Genomic DNA, 20,201 nt, shown 5'->3' on the forward strand with positions numbered 1-20,201 from the left:
CTCTGCGGCGTTCCCCTGCTCCCTCATCAGCAGGTAGTGTCTCACTCCGTCCAGGACCACGGCCTCTGACCCCTGCAATAATTGGATGCCCTCGTCCTCTACTCTTAGCTCTCGGGTTCAACATTTTCCAAATAAAAGTCTATTTTATAGACAAAAGAGAAATATAAACTGTAAATTTTTTTTGGTAATTTTTTTTTATGTTTGTTTTTTTTTTTTTTTTTTAATTTATAGGAGAACAAAACGTGCAGAAGAAATCAGACAGCAACCTCAGAAGGTGATTGCTATGGCTGGTTTCTAACCAACACAGTAAATTTTTTTTGATAGTCCCGGTATTGATGTGAACAAAAGACCGTATTAGATTACGCCGCACGTGACGTACAGTACGCTTCACCGGCAGAGAGAATGTGGATTGGGATTTCTGGAGACTAGCTTGCTAAACGGAAGCAGGCACAACAGTTCAACTACAGTAGACAAAATTTGATTGCTATGACGGAGATTTCCCACCCCCCAAAAAAATGAAAAGAGAAAAAAATTTTTTTGTTTGTTTTTTCATTTTTATATCTTTTTTTATATCTTTTTTTTGTTTTTTTTTTATTTCTTTATGAACGAAACATGCAGAAGAAAACAGAAAGCAAACTGATTACGCCACATGTGACGTACAGTACGCTTCACCGGCAGAGAGAATGTGGATTGGGATTTCTAGCTTGCTAAACAGTAGCAGGCAGACTAAGCTAGATGAAATAGCATTTGCACCACTGACAGCACACAAAAGGATTTTGTGCTGTGACTTTCACTTTCACTTTTGAAAAAAAAAAAAAAAAAATCGGCAGACTGTGCCTAATTCAATCAAACCTCCAATAAATTGTCCCACTTAGCTATTTGAAATGGATATGTGTGTCACTAAGAGCCAAAAATAATGTTCGCAAGTCTCCCTGAAAATTCGTCACAATATGGTTGTAGCTGCACTACTAGTGCCAGCAAGCCCAGTCACAAGCAAATTAAAAAAAAAAATAACGCTATTGTAGCCTTAAGAAGGCCTGTTGGGTTCTTGTACAATCACTAATCTAATGTAACACCCTAACGCTATCCTGACCAGCAGCAGCTCTCTCCCTAGCGGCATCCAGACAGAGAATGATCCGAGCAGCGCGGGCAGTGGCTAGTATATTCCAGGGTCACCTGATCAGGCCAGCCAACCACTGCTATCGACATGTAAGTGTACCACGTGATGCTGGGTGTACTGCAGAGTCTCCTGGCTTATGATTGGCTCTGTTTCTGGCCTCCAAAAATGAAAACGGCGGGAGATGCCATTTTCTCGAGCTGGCAAAATATTAGTCCGAGCAACGAGCAGTTGGGAGTACGCTAATGCCTGAACGAGCATCAAGCTCGGACGAGTATGTTCGATCATCTCTAATAGTAAAGCATTGATAGTGTCTGTGCTGTATCTGCTGACATGCTCTGTCCTCCTAATACACATGTGTGAGACAGAGACATCAGCTACACAAGTACCGGACATGTTCTGCTATAACATGGCTGCCTGGAGCTCTCTTATACACACACAGGCTGCTGGGGCCGCCAGCACCAGGAAGCACATGGAGGAGCCGTTACACCATTATCCCTCACATCATTATACAGGCTGTCAGTCATGTGTATAGGAGTATCTCATACACACACAGGCTGCAGGGGGCGCCCGCACCAGGAGTGTCACATCATTATACAGGCTGTCAGTCATGTGTATAGGATTATCTTATACACACAGGTTGCAGGGAGCACTAGCACCAGGAAGCACATGGAGGAGCCGTTACACCATTATACCTCACATCATTATACAGGCTGTCAGTCATGTGTATAGGGGTATCTCACACACAGGCTGCAGGGGGCACCAGCACCAGGAAGCACATGGAGGAGCCATTACACCATTATACCTCACACCACTATACAGGCTGTCAGTCAAGCACTGGGGGTGTGGCTGTGTCTCCCACTCATGAATACGCCAGACAGCTTGAATATGATAATGACTCATTGAACATTTCACAGGTAATTTGCATACAGCTTTAGGACCTCATTGCTTAAGTTTACAGGCATGTATAGGGACAATGAAGGGATAGAGGGCGAAATGCGTTGTCTATATTTCATGATTTTATTGTTTATGTTTTCAAAAAATATATATATAAAATTTTTTTATATTAAATGGTTGAACCGCTGAAACTATTTTAGCCTTTTTATAACTCGGGGTTGCGCCGCAGAAAGTTTCCTCTTTTTTCCTCCACCTGGACACCTTCCATACCGGTGAGACCTTCTATATTTTTATATATAAAAATCACACCTGATATTCTCACTTTAAACCTGAATATCTCTGGATCCCTGGCACCTAGAAACACAATTCTAAATTGTTTTGAAAGAAGAGGGTCCCCTCTATAGCGCCGGCCCTGTGCGCACCATATTACTGGTTAGCTTCTCCCCTCTGTGAATTCGCTGATGTGTAACAAGGACTGATTTCCAGCAACAATCATGATCCAGCTCCAAGACAAAACCTCCACTGTTGTTCTTTTTAAAAATTCCAGAAGTTTATTGTCATCTTGGCATAAAAACAGGTACACACGGAGTCAACACAGAAAGTCGAAAAAAATCGCCTACGCGTTTCGGGTAAAACCGCTACCCTTATTCATTGCTCATGGCTTCCAAACAAAACATTTCCCACATTAAGTACATGATAAGGGCTTCTAGCCAGAGTGAATTTTCTGGTGCTGAACAAGTTGTGATTTCTGAATAAACAATTTCCCACATTCAGTACATGAAAATGGTTTCTCTCCTGTGTGGATTTTCTGATGTATAAAAAGATATGATTTGCAACTAAAACTTTTCCCACATTCAGTACATGAAAATGGCTTCTCTCCTGTGTGGATTCTCTGATGTATAACAAAGCTAGATTTGTCAGTAAAACATTTCCCACATTCTAAACATGAAAATGGCTTCTCCCCTGTGTGAGTTCTCTGATGTCTAGCAAGATATGATTTCTGAGTAAAACATTTTCCACATTCATTACATGAAAATGCCTTCCCTCTTGTGTGGATTCTCTGATGCCGTCGAAGATCTGCATTCACAGGAAAACTTTTCCCACATTCAGTACATGAAAATGGCTTCTCTCCTGTGTGACTTCTCTGATGTTTAACAAGATCTGATTTCCAACTAAAACATTTCCCACATTCAGTACATGAAAATGGCTTCTCTCCTGTGTGACTTATCTGATGTTTAACAAGATCTGATTTCCAACCAAAACATTTCCCACATTCTGGACATGAAAATGGCTTCTCCCCTGTGTGACTTCTCTGATGCATAAGAAGCTGTGATTTCCAAATAAAACATTTTCCACATTCACTACATGAAAATGGCTTCTCTCCTGTGTGGATTCTCTGATGTCTTAGAAGATCTGAATTCAAAGGAAAACATTTCCCACATTCAGTACATGAAAATGGCTTCTCTCCTGTGTGACTTCTCTGATGCTGAACAAAATATGATTTTGAACTAAAACATTTCCCACATTCTGGACATGAAAATGGCTTCTCCCCTGTGTGAGTTCTCAGGTGTTTAACAAGCTCTGTTTTTTGAGTAAAACTTTTCCCACATTCAGTACATGAGAACGGCTTCTCCCCTGTGTGAATTCTCTGGTGTTGAACAAGATTTGTTTTTTCAGAAAAACATTTCCCACATTCAGTACATGAAAAGGGCTTCTCCCCTGTGTGAGTTCTGAGATGGGATTGAAGACTATGTTTATGACCAAAACATTTCCCACATTCAGTGCATAAAAATGGTTTCTCTCCCGTGTGAATTCGCTGATTTGCAATAAGTTTAGATTTTTTACCAAAATATTCTCCACTTTCAGAGCATGAAAACAGTTTCTCTCCTGTGTGACTTCTTTGATGTATAAAAAGATTTGATTTCTGACTAAACAATTTCCCACATTCAAAACATGAAAATGACTTCTCTCCTGTGTGGATTCTCTCATGTCTAACAAGATGTGATTTCTTAGTAAAACATTTCCCACATTCAGTACATGAATATGATTTTTCTCCAGTGTGAGTTTTCACATGTCGATCAAGACTTGATTTCTGGGTAAAGATTTTCTCACATTTTGAACATGAAAAAACCTTTCCCTCTCGGTGACTTTGAAGATGAATGAGAAGATTTGATTCTTGACTAAAAGACTTCTCACATTTGGGACATGAAAACTTCCTCTTATCTCCATGATTTTCCTCCTCTGTGGAAAGATGTGACTGATTATCTTGTACTTCACCACAAGGAGATGAGGGGGGACGTCCATGGGAACCTCTTGTACTTTTAACGCCTGGAAAATATAACCAAGAAATTAAACTTATTTATTTTCCCAGTTACGAGCAGAAGTAAAGTGACATCATTTATAGTAATTAATATTACAATACGCTGCCATGTAATTAGTTTAAAATCCAATCAGACAGAAGTCATGAAACCTCGGGGAGAGATGATACTACAAGCCGGGCTATAAAGGCTGCAGTATGGTGCCGGCAGAAATAACAAGTCATCACATATAATAATCATCACTTGTAGGGTCTGCGGAGAGACGCATTTATAATTTGTAGACTTTTTGTATTGGCTTTTATTCAGTATTAGACTGGCAGAGAGGAGAGGGAGAGGAGAAGCGAGGAGACTGATGGATTAGCCGGGCAGCAGAGCTGAGGATAGATGGGAGGGGCATCAGAGTTAAGGTCCATTCACACTAATGTATGGGGGCCAAGGGCGTAACTTGAGGGGGTGCAGAGGTTGCGGTCGCACCAGAGCCCAAGAGGTTTAGGGGGCCCTTATGGTGTCACTTTCCCATATGAGAAGACTATTACTATAAACCATACATTATAGTCAGACACAGACTTTGCACTGGGGCCCATAAGCTTCTAGTTACGCCACTGGGGAAGGGGGCTCCATTCAAAGGTCTGCTATGGGGCCCAGCCTCTGCTGGTTACTCCCCTGTGTTTTGTGCATTTGTAGTGTATGTGCTTATGTCTGTGCAAAGTATATATGAAATATGTGTATTCTGAAGAATAACATGCAGTATGGGGCTGGCACCGAGGGTTTAGGTATATGGGAGGCCCCGTTTTTAAGTTCGCACTGGGGCCAATTGGGGTCTTGTTATGCCACTGATGGGGGCGTACATACGGGTGCAAATTTACGCCCCCATAGTTGTCTATGGCGGCCGGGCTTGGCCCAGGCGGAGGATAGTGAGGCAGAACGGCCGGAGTGCACCGAGTACAGATAAGTCACTCAGTAGGAGGGAAGGAGCTGCTGTCTGTGTTTTTCACAGGCAGCAGTTCAGACCTGAGTGTTCAAAGTTGTAAACTCTTAAAACTACCTTGAGGTGACTTTGGGACACTAAACCAACTATATGTCCTCACTATTAAGTGTCCCAAATTCCCCCAATGACAGCTATTCATGCCCACAAACATGCTGCCCTTGGCCGGATCTCTTGTTGCTGTTCGTTGTGCGACGCATGGCAGATCTGCCGATAAATCAGGAGCTGTAACTTTGCTCTACACAACCCAGCCAAATTACAACCCCCAAAATTGTCCCTGCTATTTGAGTTTATTTGGTCCTTGAGCAGCTAGAGCATCATACCCCCCCTCGCTCAGGACTACTGTCACTGTATAGGTGTAAGATTAATGACAGTATGGAGGTAATAAGTATTCTTTGTATAGCGGTAGCATTCCTCACTGTGTGGCGGTAGTGTTCCTCACTGTATGGGGGTAGTGTTCCTCACTGTATGGCGGTAGTGTTCCTCACTGTATGGGGGTAGTGTTCCTCACTGTATGGCGGTAGTGTTCCTCACTGTATGGGGGTAGTGTTCCTCACTGTATGGGGGTAGTGCTCCTCACTGTATGGGGGTAGTGTTCCTCACTGTATAGGGGTAGTGTTCCTCACTGCATGGGGGTAGTGTTCCTCACTGTATGGCGGTAGTGTTTCTCACTGTATGGGGGTAGTGTTCCTCACTGTATGGGGGTAGTGCTCCTCACTGTATGGGGGTAGTGTTCCTCACTGTATAGGGGTAGTGTTCCTCACTGCATGGGGGTAGTGTTCCTCACTGTATGGAGGTAGTGTTCCTCACTGTATGGGGGTAGTGTTCCTCACTGTATGGCGGTAGTGTTCCTCACTGTATGGCGGTAGTGTTCCTCACTGTATGGCGGTAGTATTCCTCACTGTATGGCGGTAGTGTTCCTCACTGTATGGAGGTAGTGTTCCTCACTGTATGGGAGCAGTGTCCCTCACTGTATGGGGGTAGTGTTCCTCACTGTATGGCGGTAGTGTTCCTCACTGTATGGGGGTAGTGTTCCTCACTGTATGGGGGTAGTGTTCCTCACTGTATGGCGGTAGTGTTCCTCACTGTATGGGGGTAGTGTTCCTCACTGTATGGGGGTAGTGTTCCTCACTGTATGGCGGTAGTGTTCCTCACTGTATGGCGGTAGTGTTCCTCACTGTATGGGGGTAGTGTTCCTCACTGTATGTGGGTAGTGTTCCTCACTGTATGGGGGTAGTGTTCCTCACTGTATGGAGGTAGTGTTCTTCACTGTATGGGGGTAGTGTTCCGCACTGTATGGAGGTAGTGTTCCTCACTGTATGGCGGTAGTGTTCCTCTCTGTATGGGGGTAGTGTTCCTCACTGTATGGGGGTAGTGCTCCTCACTGTATGGGGGTAGTATACCTCACTGTATGGGGGTAGTGTCCCTCGCTGTATGGAGGTAGTGTTCCTCACTGTATGGGGGTAGTGTTCCTCACTGTATGGGGGTAGTGTTCCTCACTGTATGGGGGTAGTGTTCCTCACTGTATGGGGGTAGTGTTCCTCACTGTATAGCGGCAGTGTTCCTCACTGTATGGGAGTAGTGTTCCTCACTGTATGGCGGTAGTGTTCCTCACTGTATGGGGCTAGTGTTCCTCACTGTATGGCGGTAGTGTTCCTCACTGTATAGCGGTAGTGTTCCTCACTGTATGGCGGTAGTGTTCCTCACTGTATGGGAGTAGTGTTCCTCACTGTATGGCGGTAGTGTTCCTCACTGTATGGGGGTAGTGTTCCTCACTGTATGGGGGCAGTGTTCCTCACTGTGTGGGGGTAGTGTTCCTCACTGTATGGGGGAGTGTTCCTCACTGTATGGCGGTAGTGTTCCTCACTGTATGGGGCTAGTGTTCCTCACTGTATGGCGGTAGTGTTCCTCACTGTATGGCGGTAGTGTTCCTCACTGTATGGGGGTAGTGTTCCTCACTGTATGGGGGTAGTGTTCCTCACTGTATGGGGGTAGTGTTCCTCACTGTATGGGGGTAGTGTTCCTCACTGTATGGGGATAGTGTTCCTCACTGTATGGGGCTAGTGTTCCTCACTGTATGGGAGTAGTGTTCCTCACTGTATGGGGCTAGTGTTCCTCACTGTATGTGGGTAGTGTTCCTCACTGTATGGGGCTAGTGTTCCTCACTGTATGGGGGAGTGTTCCTCACTGTATGGCGGTAGTGTTCCTCACTGTATGGCGGTAGTGTTCCTCACTGTATGGGGGTAGTGTCCCTCACTGTATGGTGGTAGTGTTCCTCACTGTATGGAGGTAGTGTTCCTCACTGTATGGCGATAGTGTTCCTCACTGTATAGCGGTAGCATTCCTCACTGTATGGCGGTAGTGTCCCTCTCTGTATAGCGGTAGCATTCCTCACTGTATGGCGGTAGTGTCTCTCACTGTATGGAGGTAGTGTTCATCACTGTATAGCGGCAGTGTTCCTCACAGAATGGCGGTAGTGTCCCTCACTGTATGGGGGTAGTGTTCCTCACTGTATGGCAGTAGTGTCCCTCACTGTATGGGGGTAGTGTTCCTCACTGTATGGAGGTAGTGTTCCTCACTGTATGGAGGTAGTATTCCTCACTGTATGGCGGTAGTGTCCCTCACTGTATGGCGGTAGTGTTCCTCACTGTATGGCGGTAGTGTTCCTCACTGTATGGGGGTAGTGTTCCTCACTGTATGGCAGTAGTGTCCCTCACTGTATGGAGGTAGTGTTCCTCACTGTATGGGGGTAGTGTTCCTCACTGTATGGCGGTAGTGTCCCTCACTGTATGGAGGTAGTGTTCCTCACTGTATAGCGGCAGTGTTCCTCACTGTATGGCGGTAGTGTCCCTCACTGTATGGCAGTAGTGTTCCTCACTGTATGGGGGTAGTGTTCCTCACTGTATGGAGGTAGTGTTCCTCACTGTATAGCGGCAGTGTTCCTCACTGTATGGCGGTAGTGTCCCTCACTGTATGGCGGTAGTGTCCCTCACTGTATAGCGGTAGCATTCTTCACTGTATGGCGGTAGTGTCCCTCACTGTATGGGGCTAGTGTTCCTCACTGCATGGGGGTAGTGTTCCTCACCGTATGGGGGTAGTGTTCCTCACTGGATGGGGGTAGTGTTCCTCACTGTATGGAGGTAGTGTTCCTCACTGTATGGCGGTAGTGTTCCTCACTTTATGGGGGTAGTGTTCCTCACTGTATGGCTGTAGTGTTCCTCACTGTATGGGGGTAGTGTTCCTCACTGTATGGGGGTAGTGTTCCTCACTGTATGGGGGTAGTGTTCCTCACTGTATGGGGGCAGTGTCCCTCACTGTATGGCGGTAGTGTTCCTTACTGTATGGCGGTAGTGTTCCTCACTGTATAGGGGTAGTGTTCCTCACTGTATGGCGGTAGTGTTCCTCACTGTATGGCGGTAGTGTTCCTCACTGTATGGCGGTAGTGTTCCTCACTGTATGGCGGTAGTGCAGCACTGTATGGGGGTAGTGTTCCTCACTGTATGGGGGTAGTGTTCCTCACTGTATGGGGGTAGTGTTCCTCACTGTATGGGGGTAGTGTTCCTCACTGTATGGGGGTAGTGTCCCTCACTGTATGGTGGTAGTGTTCCTCACTGTATGGGGGCAGTGTTCCTCACTGTATGGCGGTAGTGTTCCTCACTGTATGACGGTAGTGTTCCTCACTATATGGCGGTAGTGTTCCTCACTGTATGGGGGTAGTGTTCCTCACTGTATAGGGGTAGTGTTCCTCACTGTATGGGGGCAGTGTCCCTCACTGTATGGCGGTAGTGTTCCTCACTGTATGGGGGTAGTGTTCCTCACTGTATGGGGGTAGTGTTCCTCACTGTATGGCGGTAGTGCAGCACTGTATGGGGGTAGTGTTCCTCACTGTATGGGGGTAGTGTTCCTCACTGTATGGCGGTAGTGCAGCACTGTATGGGGGTAGTGTTCCTCACTGTATGGTGGTAGTGTTCCTCACTGTATGGGGGTAGTGTTCCTCACTGTATGGGGGCAGTGTTCCTCACTGTATGGTGGTAGTGTTCCTCACTGTATGGGGGTAGTGTTCCTCACTGTATGGGGGTAGTGTTCCTCACTGTATGGGGGTAGTGTTCCTCACTGTATGGGGGTAGTGTTCCTCACTGTATGGGGGCAGTGTTCCTCACTGTATGGGGGTAGTGTTCCTCACTGTATGGCGGTAGTGTTCCTCACTGTATGGGGGTAGTGTTCTTCACTGTATGGGGGTAGTGTTCCTCACTGTATGGGGGTAGTGTTCCTCACTGTATGGTGGTAGTGTTCCTCACTGTATGGAGGTGGTGTCCCTCACTGTATTTAGGTAGTGTTCCTCACTGTATGGGGGTAGTGTTCCTCATTGTATGGGGGTAGTGTTCCTCACTGTATGGGGGTAGTGTTCCTCACTGTATGGTGGTAGTGTTCCTCACTGTATGGTGGTAGTGTTCCTCACTGTATGGCGGTAGTGTTCCTCACTGTATGGGGGTAGTGTTCCTCACTGTATGGGGGTAGTGTTCCTCACTGTATGGGGGCAGTGTTCCTCACTGTATGGGGGTAGTGTTCCTCACTGTATGGCGGTAGTGTTCCTCACTGTATGGGGGTAGTGTTCCTCACTGTATGGAGGTAGTGTTCCTCACTGTATGGGGGTAGTGTTCCTCACTGTATGGGGCTAGTGTTCCTCACTGTATGGGGGTAGTGTTCCTCACTGTATGGGGGTAGTGTTCCTCACTGTATGTGGGTAGTGTTCCTCACTGTATGGCGGTAGTGTTCCTCACTGTATGGGGGTAGTGTCCCTCACTGTATGGCGGTAGTGTTCCTCACTGTATGGCGGTAGTGTTCCTCACTGTATGGAGGTAGTGTTCCTCACTGTATGGGGGTAGTGTCCCTCACTGTATGGCGGTAGTGTTCCTCACTGTATGGGGGTAGTGTTCCTCACTGTATGGCGGTAGTGTTCCTCACTGTATGGGGGTAGTGTCCCTCACTGTATGGCGGTAGTGTTCCTCACTGTATGGAGGTAGTGTTCCTCACTGTATGGCGGTAGTGTTCCTCACTGTATGGCGGTAGTGTTCCTCACTGTATAGGGGTAGTGTTCCTCACTGTATGGGGGTAGTGTCCCTCACTGTATGTAGGTAGTGTTCCTCACTGTATGGCGGTAGTGTTCCTCACTGTATGGGGGTAGTGTTCCTCACAGTATAGGGGTAGTGTTCCTCGCTATATCGCGGTAGTGTTCCTCACTGTATAGGGGTAGTGTTCCTCACTGTATGGCGGTAGTGTTCCTCACTGTATAGGGGTAGTGTTCCTCACTGTATGGGGGTAGTGTCCCTCACTGTATGGCGGTAGTGTTCCTCACTGTATGGGGGTAGTGTTCCTCACAGTATAGGGGTAGTGTTCCTCGCTATATGGCGGTAGTGTTCCTCACTGTATAGGGGTAGTGTTCCTCACTGTATGGCGGTAGTGTTCCTCAATGTATGGGGGTAGTGTTCCTCACTGTATGGGGGTAGTGTTTCTCACTGTATGGCGGTAGTGTTCCTCACTGTATGGGGGTAGTGTTCCTCACTGTATGGGGGTAGTGTTCCTCACTGTATGGGGGTAGTGTTCCTCACTGTATGGCGGTAGTGTTCCTCACTGTATGGAGGTAGTGTTCCTCACTGTATAGGGGTAGTGTTCCTCACTGCATGGGGGTAGTGTTCCTCACTGTATGGCGGTAGTGTTCCTCACTATATGGGGGTAGTGTTTCTCTCTGTATTGCAGTAGTGTTCCTCACTGTATGGGGGTAGTGTTCCTCACTGTATGGCGGTAGTGTTCCTCACTGTATGGGGGTAGTGTTCCTCACTGTATGGGGGTAGTGTTCCTCTCTGTATTGCAGTAGTGTTCCTCACTATAAGGGGGTAGTGTTCCTCACTGTATGGGGGTAGTGTTCCTCAATGTATGGGGGTAGTGTTCCTCACTGTATGGGGGTAGTGTTCCTCACTGTATGGGGGCAGTGTTCCTCACTGTATGGGGGTAGTGTTCCTCACTGTATGGGGGTAGTGTTCCTCACTGTATGGGGCTAGTGTTCCTCACTGTATGAGGGTAGTGTTCCTCACTGTATGGGGGTAGTGTTCCTCACTGTATGGCGGTAGTGTTCCTCACTGTATGGGGGGGTAGTGTTCCTCACTGTATGGGGGTAGTGTTCCTCACTGTATGGGGGTAGTGTTCCTCACTGTATGGAGGTAGTGTCCCTCGCTGTATGGAGGTAGTGTTCCTCGCTGTATGGCGGTAGTGCAGCACTGTATGGGGGAAGTGTTCCTCACTGTATGGCGGTAGTGTTCCTCACTGTATGGCGGTAGTGTTCCTCACTGTATGGAGGTAGTGTTCCTCACTGTATAGGGGTAGTGTTCCTCACTGTATGGCGGTAGTGTTCCTCACTGTATGGGGGTAGTGTTCCTCACTGTATGGCGGTAGTGTTCCTCACTGTATGGAGGTAGTGTTCCTCACTGTATAGGGGTAGTGTTCCTCACTGTATGGCGGTAGTGTTCCTCACTGTATGGGGGTAGTGTTCCTCACTGTATGGAGGTAGTGTTCCTCACTGTATGGCGGTAGTGTTCCTCACTGTATAGGGGTAGTGTTCCTCACTGTATGGGGGTAGTGTTCCTCACTGTATGGGGGTAGTGTTCCTCACTGTATGGGGGTAGTGTTCCTCACTGTATGGCGGTAGTGTTCCTCACTCTATAGGGGTAGTGTTCCTCACTGCATGGGGGTAGTGTTCCTCACTGTATGGCGGTAGTGTTCCTCTCTGTATTGCAGTAGTGTTCCTCACTATATGGGGGTAGTGTTCCTCACTGTATGGGGGTAGTGTTCCTCAATGTATGGGGGTAGTGTTCCTCACTGTATGGGGGTAGTGTTCCTCACTGTATGGGGGCAGTGTTCCTCACTGTATGGTGGTAGTGTTCCTCACTGTATGGGGGTAGTGTTCCTCACTGTATGGGGGCAGTGTTCCTCACTGTATGGCGGTAGTATTCCTCACTGTAAGGGGGTAGTGTTCCTCACTGTATGGGGGTAGTGTTCCTCACTGTATGGGGGTAGCGTTCCTCACTGTATGGAGGTAGTGTTCCTCACTGTATGGGGGTAGTGTTCCTCACTGTATGGGGGTAGTGTTCCTCACTGTATGGGGGCAGTGTTCCTCACTGTATGGGGGTAGTGTTCCTCAATGTATGGGGGTAGTGTTCCTCACTGTATGGGGGTAGTGTTCCTCACTGTATGGGGGTAGTGTTCCTCACTGTATGGGGGCAGTATTCCTCACTGTAAGGGGGTAGTGTTCCTCACTGTATGGGGGTAGTGTTCCTCACTGTATGGGGGTAGCGTTCCTCACTGTATGGAGGTAGTGTTCCTCACTGTATGGGGGCAGTGTTCCTCACTGTATGGGGGTAGTGTTCCTCACTGTATGGGGGTAGTGTTCCTCACTGTATGGGGGTAGTGTTCCTCACTGTATGGGGGTAGTGTTCCTCAATGTATGGGGGTAGTGTTCCTCACTGTATGGGGGTAGTGTTCCTCACTGTATGGGGGTAGTGTCCCTCACTGTATGGGGGTAGTGTTTCTCACTGTATGGGGGCAGTGTTCCTCACTGTATGGGGGTAGTGTTCCTCACTGTATGGGGGTAGTGTTCCTCACTGTATGGGGCTAGTGTTCCTCACTGTATGAGGGTAGTGTTCCTCACTGTATGGGGGTAGTGTTCCTCACTGTATGGCGGTAGTGTTCCTCACTGTATGGAGGTAGTGTTCCTCACTGTATGGGGGTAGTGTTCCTCACTGTATGGGGGTAGTGTTCCTCACTGTATGGAGGTAGTGTCCCTCGCTGTATGGAGGTAGTGTTCCTCGCTGTATGGCGGTAGTGCAGCACTGTATGGGGGAAGTGTTCCTCACTGTATGGCGGGAGTGTTCCTCACTGTATGGGGGTAGTGTTCCTCACTGTATGGCGGTAGTGTTCCTCACTGTATGGAGGTAGTGTTCCTCACTGTATAGGGGTAGTGTTCCTCACTGTATGGCGGTAGTGTTCCTCACTGTATGGGGGTAGTGTTCCTCACTGTATGGAGGTAGTGTTCCTCACTGTATGGCGGTAGTGTTCCTCACTGTATAGGGGTAGTGTTCCTCACTGTATGGGGGTAGTGTTCCTCACTGTATGGGGGTAGTGTTCCTCACTGTATGGGGGTAGTGTTCCTCACTGTATGGCGGTAGTGTTCCTCACTCTATAGGGGTAGTGTTCCTCACTGCATGGGGGTAGTGTTCCTCACTGTATGGCGGTAGTGTTCCTCTCTGTATTGCAGTAGTGTTCCTCACTATATGGGGGTAGTGTTCCTCACTGTATGGGGGTAGTGTTCCTCAATGTATGGGGGTAGTGTTCCTCACTGTATGGGGGTAGTGTTCCTCACTGTATGGGGGCAGTGTTCCTCACTGTATGGGGGTAGTGTTCCTCAATGTATGGGGGTAGTGTTCCTCACTGTATGGGGGTAGTGTTCCTCACTGTATGGGGGCAGTGTTCCTCACTGTATGGCGGTAGTATTCCTCACTGTAAGGGGGTAGTGTTCCTCACTGTATGGGGGTAGTGTTCCTCACTGTATGGGGGTAGCGTTCCTCACTGTATGGAGGTAGTGTTCCTCACTGTATGGGGGTAGTGTTCCTCACTGTATGGGGGTAGTGTTCCTCACTGTATGGGGGCAGTGTTCCTCACTGTATGGGGGTAGTGTTCCTCAATGTATGGGGGTAGTGTTCCTTACTGTATGGCGGTAGTGTTCCTCACTGTATAGGGGTAGTGTTCCTCACTGTATGGCGGTAGTGTTCCTCACTGTATGGCGGTAGTGTTCCTCACTGTATGGCGGTAGTGTTCCTCACTGTATGGCGGTAGTGCAGCACTGTATGGGGGTAGTGTTCCTCACTGTATGGGGGTAGTGTTCCTCACTGTATGGGGGTAGTGTTCCTCACTGTATGGGGGTAGTGTTCCTCACTGTATGGGGGTAGTGTCCCTCACTGTATGGTGGTAGTGTTCCTCACTGTATGGGGGCAGTGTTCCTCACTGTATGGCGGTAGTGTTCCTCACTGTATGACGGTAGTGTTCCTCACTATATGGCGGTAGTGTTCCTCACTGTATGGGGGTAGTGTTCCTCACTGTATAGGGGTAGTGTTCCTCACTGTATGGGGGCAGTGTCCCTCACTGTATGGCGGTAGTGTTCCTCACTGTATGGGGGTAGTGTTCCTCACTGTATGGGGGTAGTGTTCCTCACTGTATGGCGGTAGTGCAGCACTGTATGGGGGTAGTGTTCCTCACTGTATGGCGGTAGTGCAGCACTGTATGGGGGTAGTGTTCCTCACTGTATGGGGGTAGTGTTCCTCACTGTATGGCGGTAGTGCAGCACTGTATGGGGGTAGTGTTCCTCACTGTATGGTGGTAGTGTTCCTCACTGTATGGGGGTAGTGTTCCTCACTGTATGGGGGCAGTGTTCCTCACTGTATGGGGGTAGTGTTCCTCACTGTATGGGGGTAGTGTTCCTCACTGTATGGGGGTAGTGTTCCTCACTGTATGGGGGTAGTGTTCCTCACTGTATGGGGGCAGTGTTCCTCACTGTATGGGGGTAGTGTTCCTCACTGTATGGCGGTAGTGTTCCTCACTGTATGGGGGTAGTGTTCTTCACTGTATGGGGGTAGTGTTCCTCACTGTATGGGGGTAGTGTTCCTCACTGCATGGTGGTAGTGTTCCTCACTGTATGGAGGTAGTGTCCCTCACTGTATTTAGGTAGTGTTCCTCACTGTATGGGGGTAGTGTTCCTCATTGTATGGGGGTAGTGTTCCTCACTGTATGGGGGTAGTGTTCCTCACTGTATGGTGGTAGTGTTCCTCACTGTATGGTGGTAGTGTTCCTCACTGTATGGCGGTAGTGTTCCTCACTGTATGGGGGTAGTGTTCCTCACTGTATGGGGGTAGTGTTCCTCACTGTATGGGGGCAGTGTTCCTCACTGTATGGGGGTAGTGTTCCTCACTGTATGGCGGTAGTGTTCCTCACTGTATGGGGGTAGTGTTCCTCACTGTATGGAGGTAGTGTTCCTCACTGTATGGGGGTAGTGTTCCTCACTGTATGGGGCTAGTGTTCCTCACTGTATGGGGGTAGTGTTCCTCACTGTATGGGGGTAGTGTTCCTCACTGTATGTGGGTAGTGTTCCTCACTGTATGGCGGTAGTGTTCCTCACTGTATGGGGGTAGTGTCCCTCACTGTATGGCGGTAGTGTTCCTCACTGTATGGCGGTAGTGTTCCTCACTGTATGGAGGTAGTGTTCCTCACTGTATGGGGGTAGTGTCCCTCACTGTATGGCGGTAGTGTTCCTCACTGTATGGGGGTAGTGTTCCTCACTGTATGGCGGTAGTGTTCCTCACTGTATGGGGGTAGTGTCCCTCACTGTATGGCGGTAGTGTTCCTCACTGTATGGAGGTAGTGTTCCTCACTGTATGGCGGTAGTGTTCCTCACTGTATGGCGGTAGTGTTCCTCACTGTATAGGGGTAGTGTTCCTCACTGTATGGGGGTAGTGTCCCTCACTGTATGTAGGTAGTGTTCCTCACTGTATGGCGGTAGTGTTCCTCACTGTATGGAGGTAGTGTTCCTCACAGTATAGGGGTAGTGTTCCTCGCTATATCGCGGTAGTGTTCCTCACTGTATAGGGGTAGTGTTCCTCACTGTATGGCGGTAGTGTTCCTCACTGTATAGGGGTAGTGTTCCTCACTGTATGGGGGTAGTGTCCCTCACTGTATGGCGGTAGTGTTCCTCACTGTATGGGGGTAGTGTTCCTCACAGTATAGGGGTAGTGTTCCTCGCTATATGGCGGTAGTGTTCCTCACTGTATAGGGGTAGTGTTCCTCACTGTATGGCGGTAGTGTTCCTCAATGTATGGGGGTAGTGTTCCTCACTGTATGGGGGTAGTGTTTCTCACTGTATGGCGGTAGTGTTCCTCACTGTATGGGGGTAGTGTTCCTCACTGTATGGGGGTAGTGTTCCTCACTGTATGGGGGTAGTGTTCCTCACTGTATGGGGGTAGTGTTCCTCACTGTATGGGGGTAGTGTTCCTCACTGTATGGGGGTAGTGTCCCTCACTGTATGGTGGTAGTGTTCCTCACTGTATGGGGGCAGTGTTCCTCACTGTATGGCGGTAGTGTTCCTCACTGTATGACGGTAGTGTTCCTCACTATATGGCGGTAGTGTTCCTCACTGTATGGGGGTAGTGTTCCTCACTGTATAGGGGTAGTGTTCCTCACTGTATGGGGGCAGTGTCCCTCACTGTATGGTGGTAGTGTTCCTCACTGTATGGGGGTAGTGTTCCTCACTGTATGGGGGTAGTGTTCCTCACTGTATGGCGGTAGTGCAGCACTGTATGGGGGTAGTGTTCCTCACTGTATGGGGGTAGTGTTCCTCACTGTATGGCGGTAGTGCAGCACTGTATGGGGGTAGTGTTCCTCACTGTATGGTGGTAGTGTTCCTCACTGTATGGGGGTAGTGTTCCTCACTGTATGGGGGCAGTGTTCCTCACTGTATGGGGGTAGTGTTCCTCACTGTATGGGGGTAGTGTTCCTCACTGTATGGGGGCAGTGTTCCTCACTGTATGGGGGTAGTGTTCCTCACTGTATGGCGGTAGTGTTCCTCACTGTATGGGGGTAGTGTTCTTCACTGTATGGGGGTAGTGTTCCTCACTGTATGGGGGTAGTGTTCCTCACTGTATGGTGGTAGTGTTCCTCACTGTATGGAGGTAGTGTCCCTCACTGTATTTAGGTAGTGTTCCTCACTGTATGGGGGTAGTGTTCCTCATTGTATGGGGGTAGTGTTCCTCACTGTATGGGGGTAGTGTTCCTCACTGTATGGTGGTAGTGTTCCTCACTGTATGGTGGTAGTGTTCCTCACTGTATGGCGGTAGTGTTCCTCACTGTATGGGGGTAGTGTTCCTCACTGTATGGGGGTAGTGTTCCTCACTGTATGGGGGCAGTGTTCCTCACTGTATGGGGGTAGTGTTCCTCACTGTATGGCGGTAGTGTTCCTCACTGTATGGGGGTAGTGTTCCTCACTGTATGGAGGTAGTGTTCCTCACTGTATGGGGGTAGTGTTCCTCACTGTATGGGGCTAGTGTTCCTCACTGTATGGGGGTAGTGTTCCTCACTGTATGGGGGTAGTGTTCCTCACTGTATGTGGGTAGTGTTCCTCACTGTATGGCGGTAGTGTTCCTCACTGTATGGGGGTAGTGTCCCTCACTGTATGGCGGTAGTGTTCCTCACTGTATGGCGGTAGTGTTCCTCACTGTATGGAGGTAGTGTTCCTCACTGTATGGGGGTAGTGTCCCTCACTGTATGGCGGTAGTGTTCCTCACTGTATGGGGGTAGTGTTCCTCACTGTATGGCGGTAGTGTTCCTCACTGTATGGGGGTAGTGTCCCTCACTGTATGGCGGTAGTGTTCCTCACTGTATGGAGGTAGTGTTCCTCACTGTATGGCGGTAGTGTTCCTCACTGTATGGCGGTAGTGTTCCTCACTGTATAGGGGTAGTGTTCCTCACTGTATGGGGGTAGTGTCCCTCACTGTATGTAGGTAGTGTTCCTCACTGTATGGCGGTAGTGTTCCTCACTGTATGGAGGTAGTGTTCCTCACAGTATAGGGGTAGTGTTCCTCGCTATATCGCGGTAGTGTTCCTCACTGTATAGGGGTAGTGTTCCTCACTGTATGGCGGTAGTGTTCCTCACTGTATAGGGGTAGTGTTCCTCACTGTATGGGGGTAGTGTCCCTCACTGTATGGCGGTAGTGTTCCTCACTGTATGGGGGTAGTGTTCCTCACAGTATAGGGGTAGTGTTCCTCGCTATATGGCGGTAGTGTTCCTCACTGTATAGGGGTAGTGTTCCTCACTGTATGGCGGTAGTGTTCCTCAATGTATGGGGGTAGTGTTCCTCACTGTATGGGGGTAGTGTTTCTCACTGTATGGCGGTAGTGTTCCTCACTGTATGGGGGTAGTGTTCCTCACTGTATGGGGGTAGTGTTCCTCACTGTATGGGGGTAGTGTTCCTCACTGTATGGGGGTAGTGTTCCTCACTGTATGGCGGTAGTGTTCCTCACTGTATGGAGGTAGTGTTCCTCACTGTATAGGGGTAGTGTTCCTCACTGCATGGGGGTAGTGTTCCTCACTGTATGGCGGTAGTGTTCCTCACTATATGGGGGTAGTGTTTCTCTCTGTATTGCAGTAGTGTTCCTCACTATATGGGGGTAGTGTTCCTCACTGTATGGGGGTAGTGTTCCTCTCTGTATTGCAGTAGTGTTCCTCACTATAAGGGGGTAGTGTTCCTCACTGTATGGGGGTAGTGTTCCTCAATGTATGGGGGTAGTGTTCCTCACTGTATGGGGGTAGTGTTCCTCACTGTATGGGGGCAGTGTTCCTCACTGTATGGGGGTAGTGTTCCTCACTGTATGGGGGTAGTGTTCCTCACTGTATGGGGCTAGTGTTCCTCACTGTATGAGGGTAGTGTTCCTCACTGTATGGGGGTAGTGTTCCTCACTGTATGGCGGTAGTGTTCCTCACTGTATGGGGGGGTAGTGTTCCTCACTGTATGGGGGTAGTGTTCCTCACTGTATGGGGGTAGTGTTCCTCACTGTATGGAGGTAGTGTCCCTCGCTGTATGGAGGTAGTGTTCCTCGCTGTATGGCGGTAGTGCAGCACTGTATGGGGGAAGTGTTCCTCACTGTATGGCGGTAGTGTTCCTCACTGTATGGCGGTAGTGTTCCTCACTGTATGGAGGTAGTGTTCCTCACTGTATGGGGGGGTAGTGTTCCTCACTGTATGGGGGTAGTGTTCCTCACTGTATGGGGGTAGTGTTCCTCACTGTATGGAGGTAGTGTCCCTCGCTGTATGGAGGTAGTGTTCCTCGCTGTATGGCGGTAGTGCAGCACTGTATGGGGGTAGTGTTCCTCACTGTATGGCGGTAGTGTTCCTCACTGTATGGGGGTAGTGTTCCTCACTGTATGGCGGTAGTGTTCCTCACTGTATGGAGGTAGTGTTCCTCACTGTATAGGGGTAGTGTTCCTCACTGTATGGCGGTAGTGTTCCTCACTGTATGGGGGTAGTGTTCCTCACTGTATGGAGGTAGTGTTCCTCACTGTATGGCGGTAGTGTTCCTCACTGTATAGGGGTAGTGTTCCTCACTGTATGGGGGTAGTGTTCCTCACTGTATGGGGGTAGTGTTCCTCACTGTATGGGGGTAGTGTTCCTCACTCTATAGGGGTAGTGTTCCTCACTGCATGGGGGTAGTGTTCCTCACTGTATGGCGGTAGTGTTCCTCTCTGTATTGCAGTAGTGTTCCTCACTATATGGGGGTAGTGTTCCTCACTGTATGGGGGTAGTGTTCCTCAATGTATGGGGGTAGTGTTCCTCACTGTATGGGGGTAGTGTTCCTCACTGTATGGGGGCAGTGTTCCTCACTGTATGGTGGTAGTGTTCCTCACTGTATGGGGGTAGTGTTCCTCACTGTATGGGGGCAGTGTTCCTCACTGTATGGCGGTAGTATTCCTCACTGTAAGGGGGTAGTGTTCCTCACTGTATGGGGGTAGTGTTCCTCACTGTATGGGGGTAGCGTTCCTCACTGTATGGAGGTAGTGTTCCTCACTGTATGGGGGTAGTGTTCCTCACTGTATGGGGGTAGTGTTCCTCACTGTATGGGGGCAGTGTTCCTCACTGTATGGGGGTAGTGTTCCTCAATGTATGGGGGTAGTGTTCCTCACTGTATGGGGGTAGTGTTCCTCACTGTATGGGGGTAGTGTTCCTCACTGTATGGGGGCAGTATTCCTCACTGTAAGGGGGTAGTGTTCCTCACTGTATGGGGGTAGTGTTCCT

General features: G+C 48.8%; 3 protein-coding genes across 3 annotated transcripts in view; 1 reads left to right on the plus strand and 2 right to left on the minus strand.

The window, feature by feature from the left end:
• The window catches only part of LOC140119845 (uncharacterized), a 403,197-nt gene that overhangs the window by 293,285 nt on the left and 89,711 nt on the right, over positions 1-20,201 (minus strand). The gene's annotated exons all lie outside the window — the stretch shown is intronic.
• LOC140116889 (uncharacterized) overlaps positions 1-20,201 on the plus strand; it is a 448,339-nt gene that overhangs the window by 168,925 nt on the left and 259,213 nt on the right. The gene's annotated exons all lie outside the window — the stretch shown is intronic.
• LOC140119753 (uncharacterized) overlaps positions 2,267-20,201 on the minus strand; it is a 45,951-nt gene continuing 28,016 nt past the window's right edge. The window contains exon 2 of the mRNA XM_072139105.1: positions 2,267-4,342. Within this exon, the coding sequence (XP_071995206.1) occupies positions 2,721-4,342 (1,622 nt within the window). The 3' untranslated portion in view covers positions 2,267-2,720. The remainder of the gene's footprint in view (positions 4,343-20,201) is intronic.

The sequence above is a fragment of the Engystomops pustulosus genome, chromosome 2, assembly GCF_040894005.1.
Source record: "Engystomops pustulosus chromosome 2, aEngPut4.maternal, whole genome shotgun sequence".
Taxonomy (NCBI): domain Eukaryota; kingdom Metazoa; phylum Chordata; class Amphibia; order Anura; family Leptodactylidae; genus Engystomops; species Engystomops pustulosus.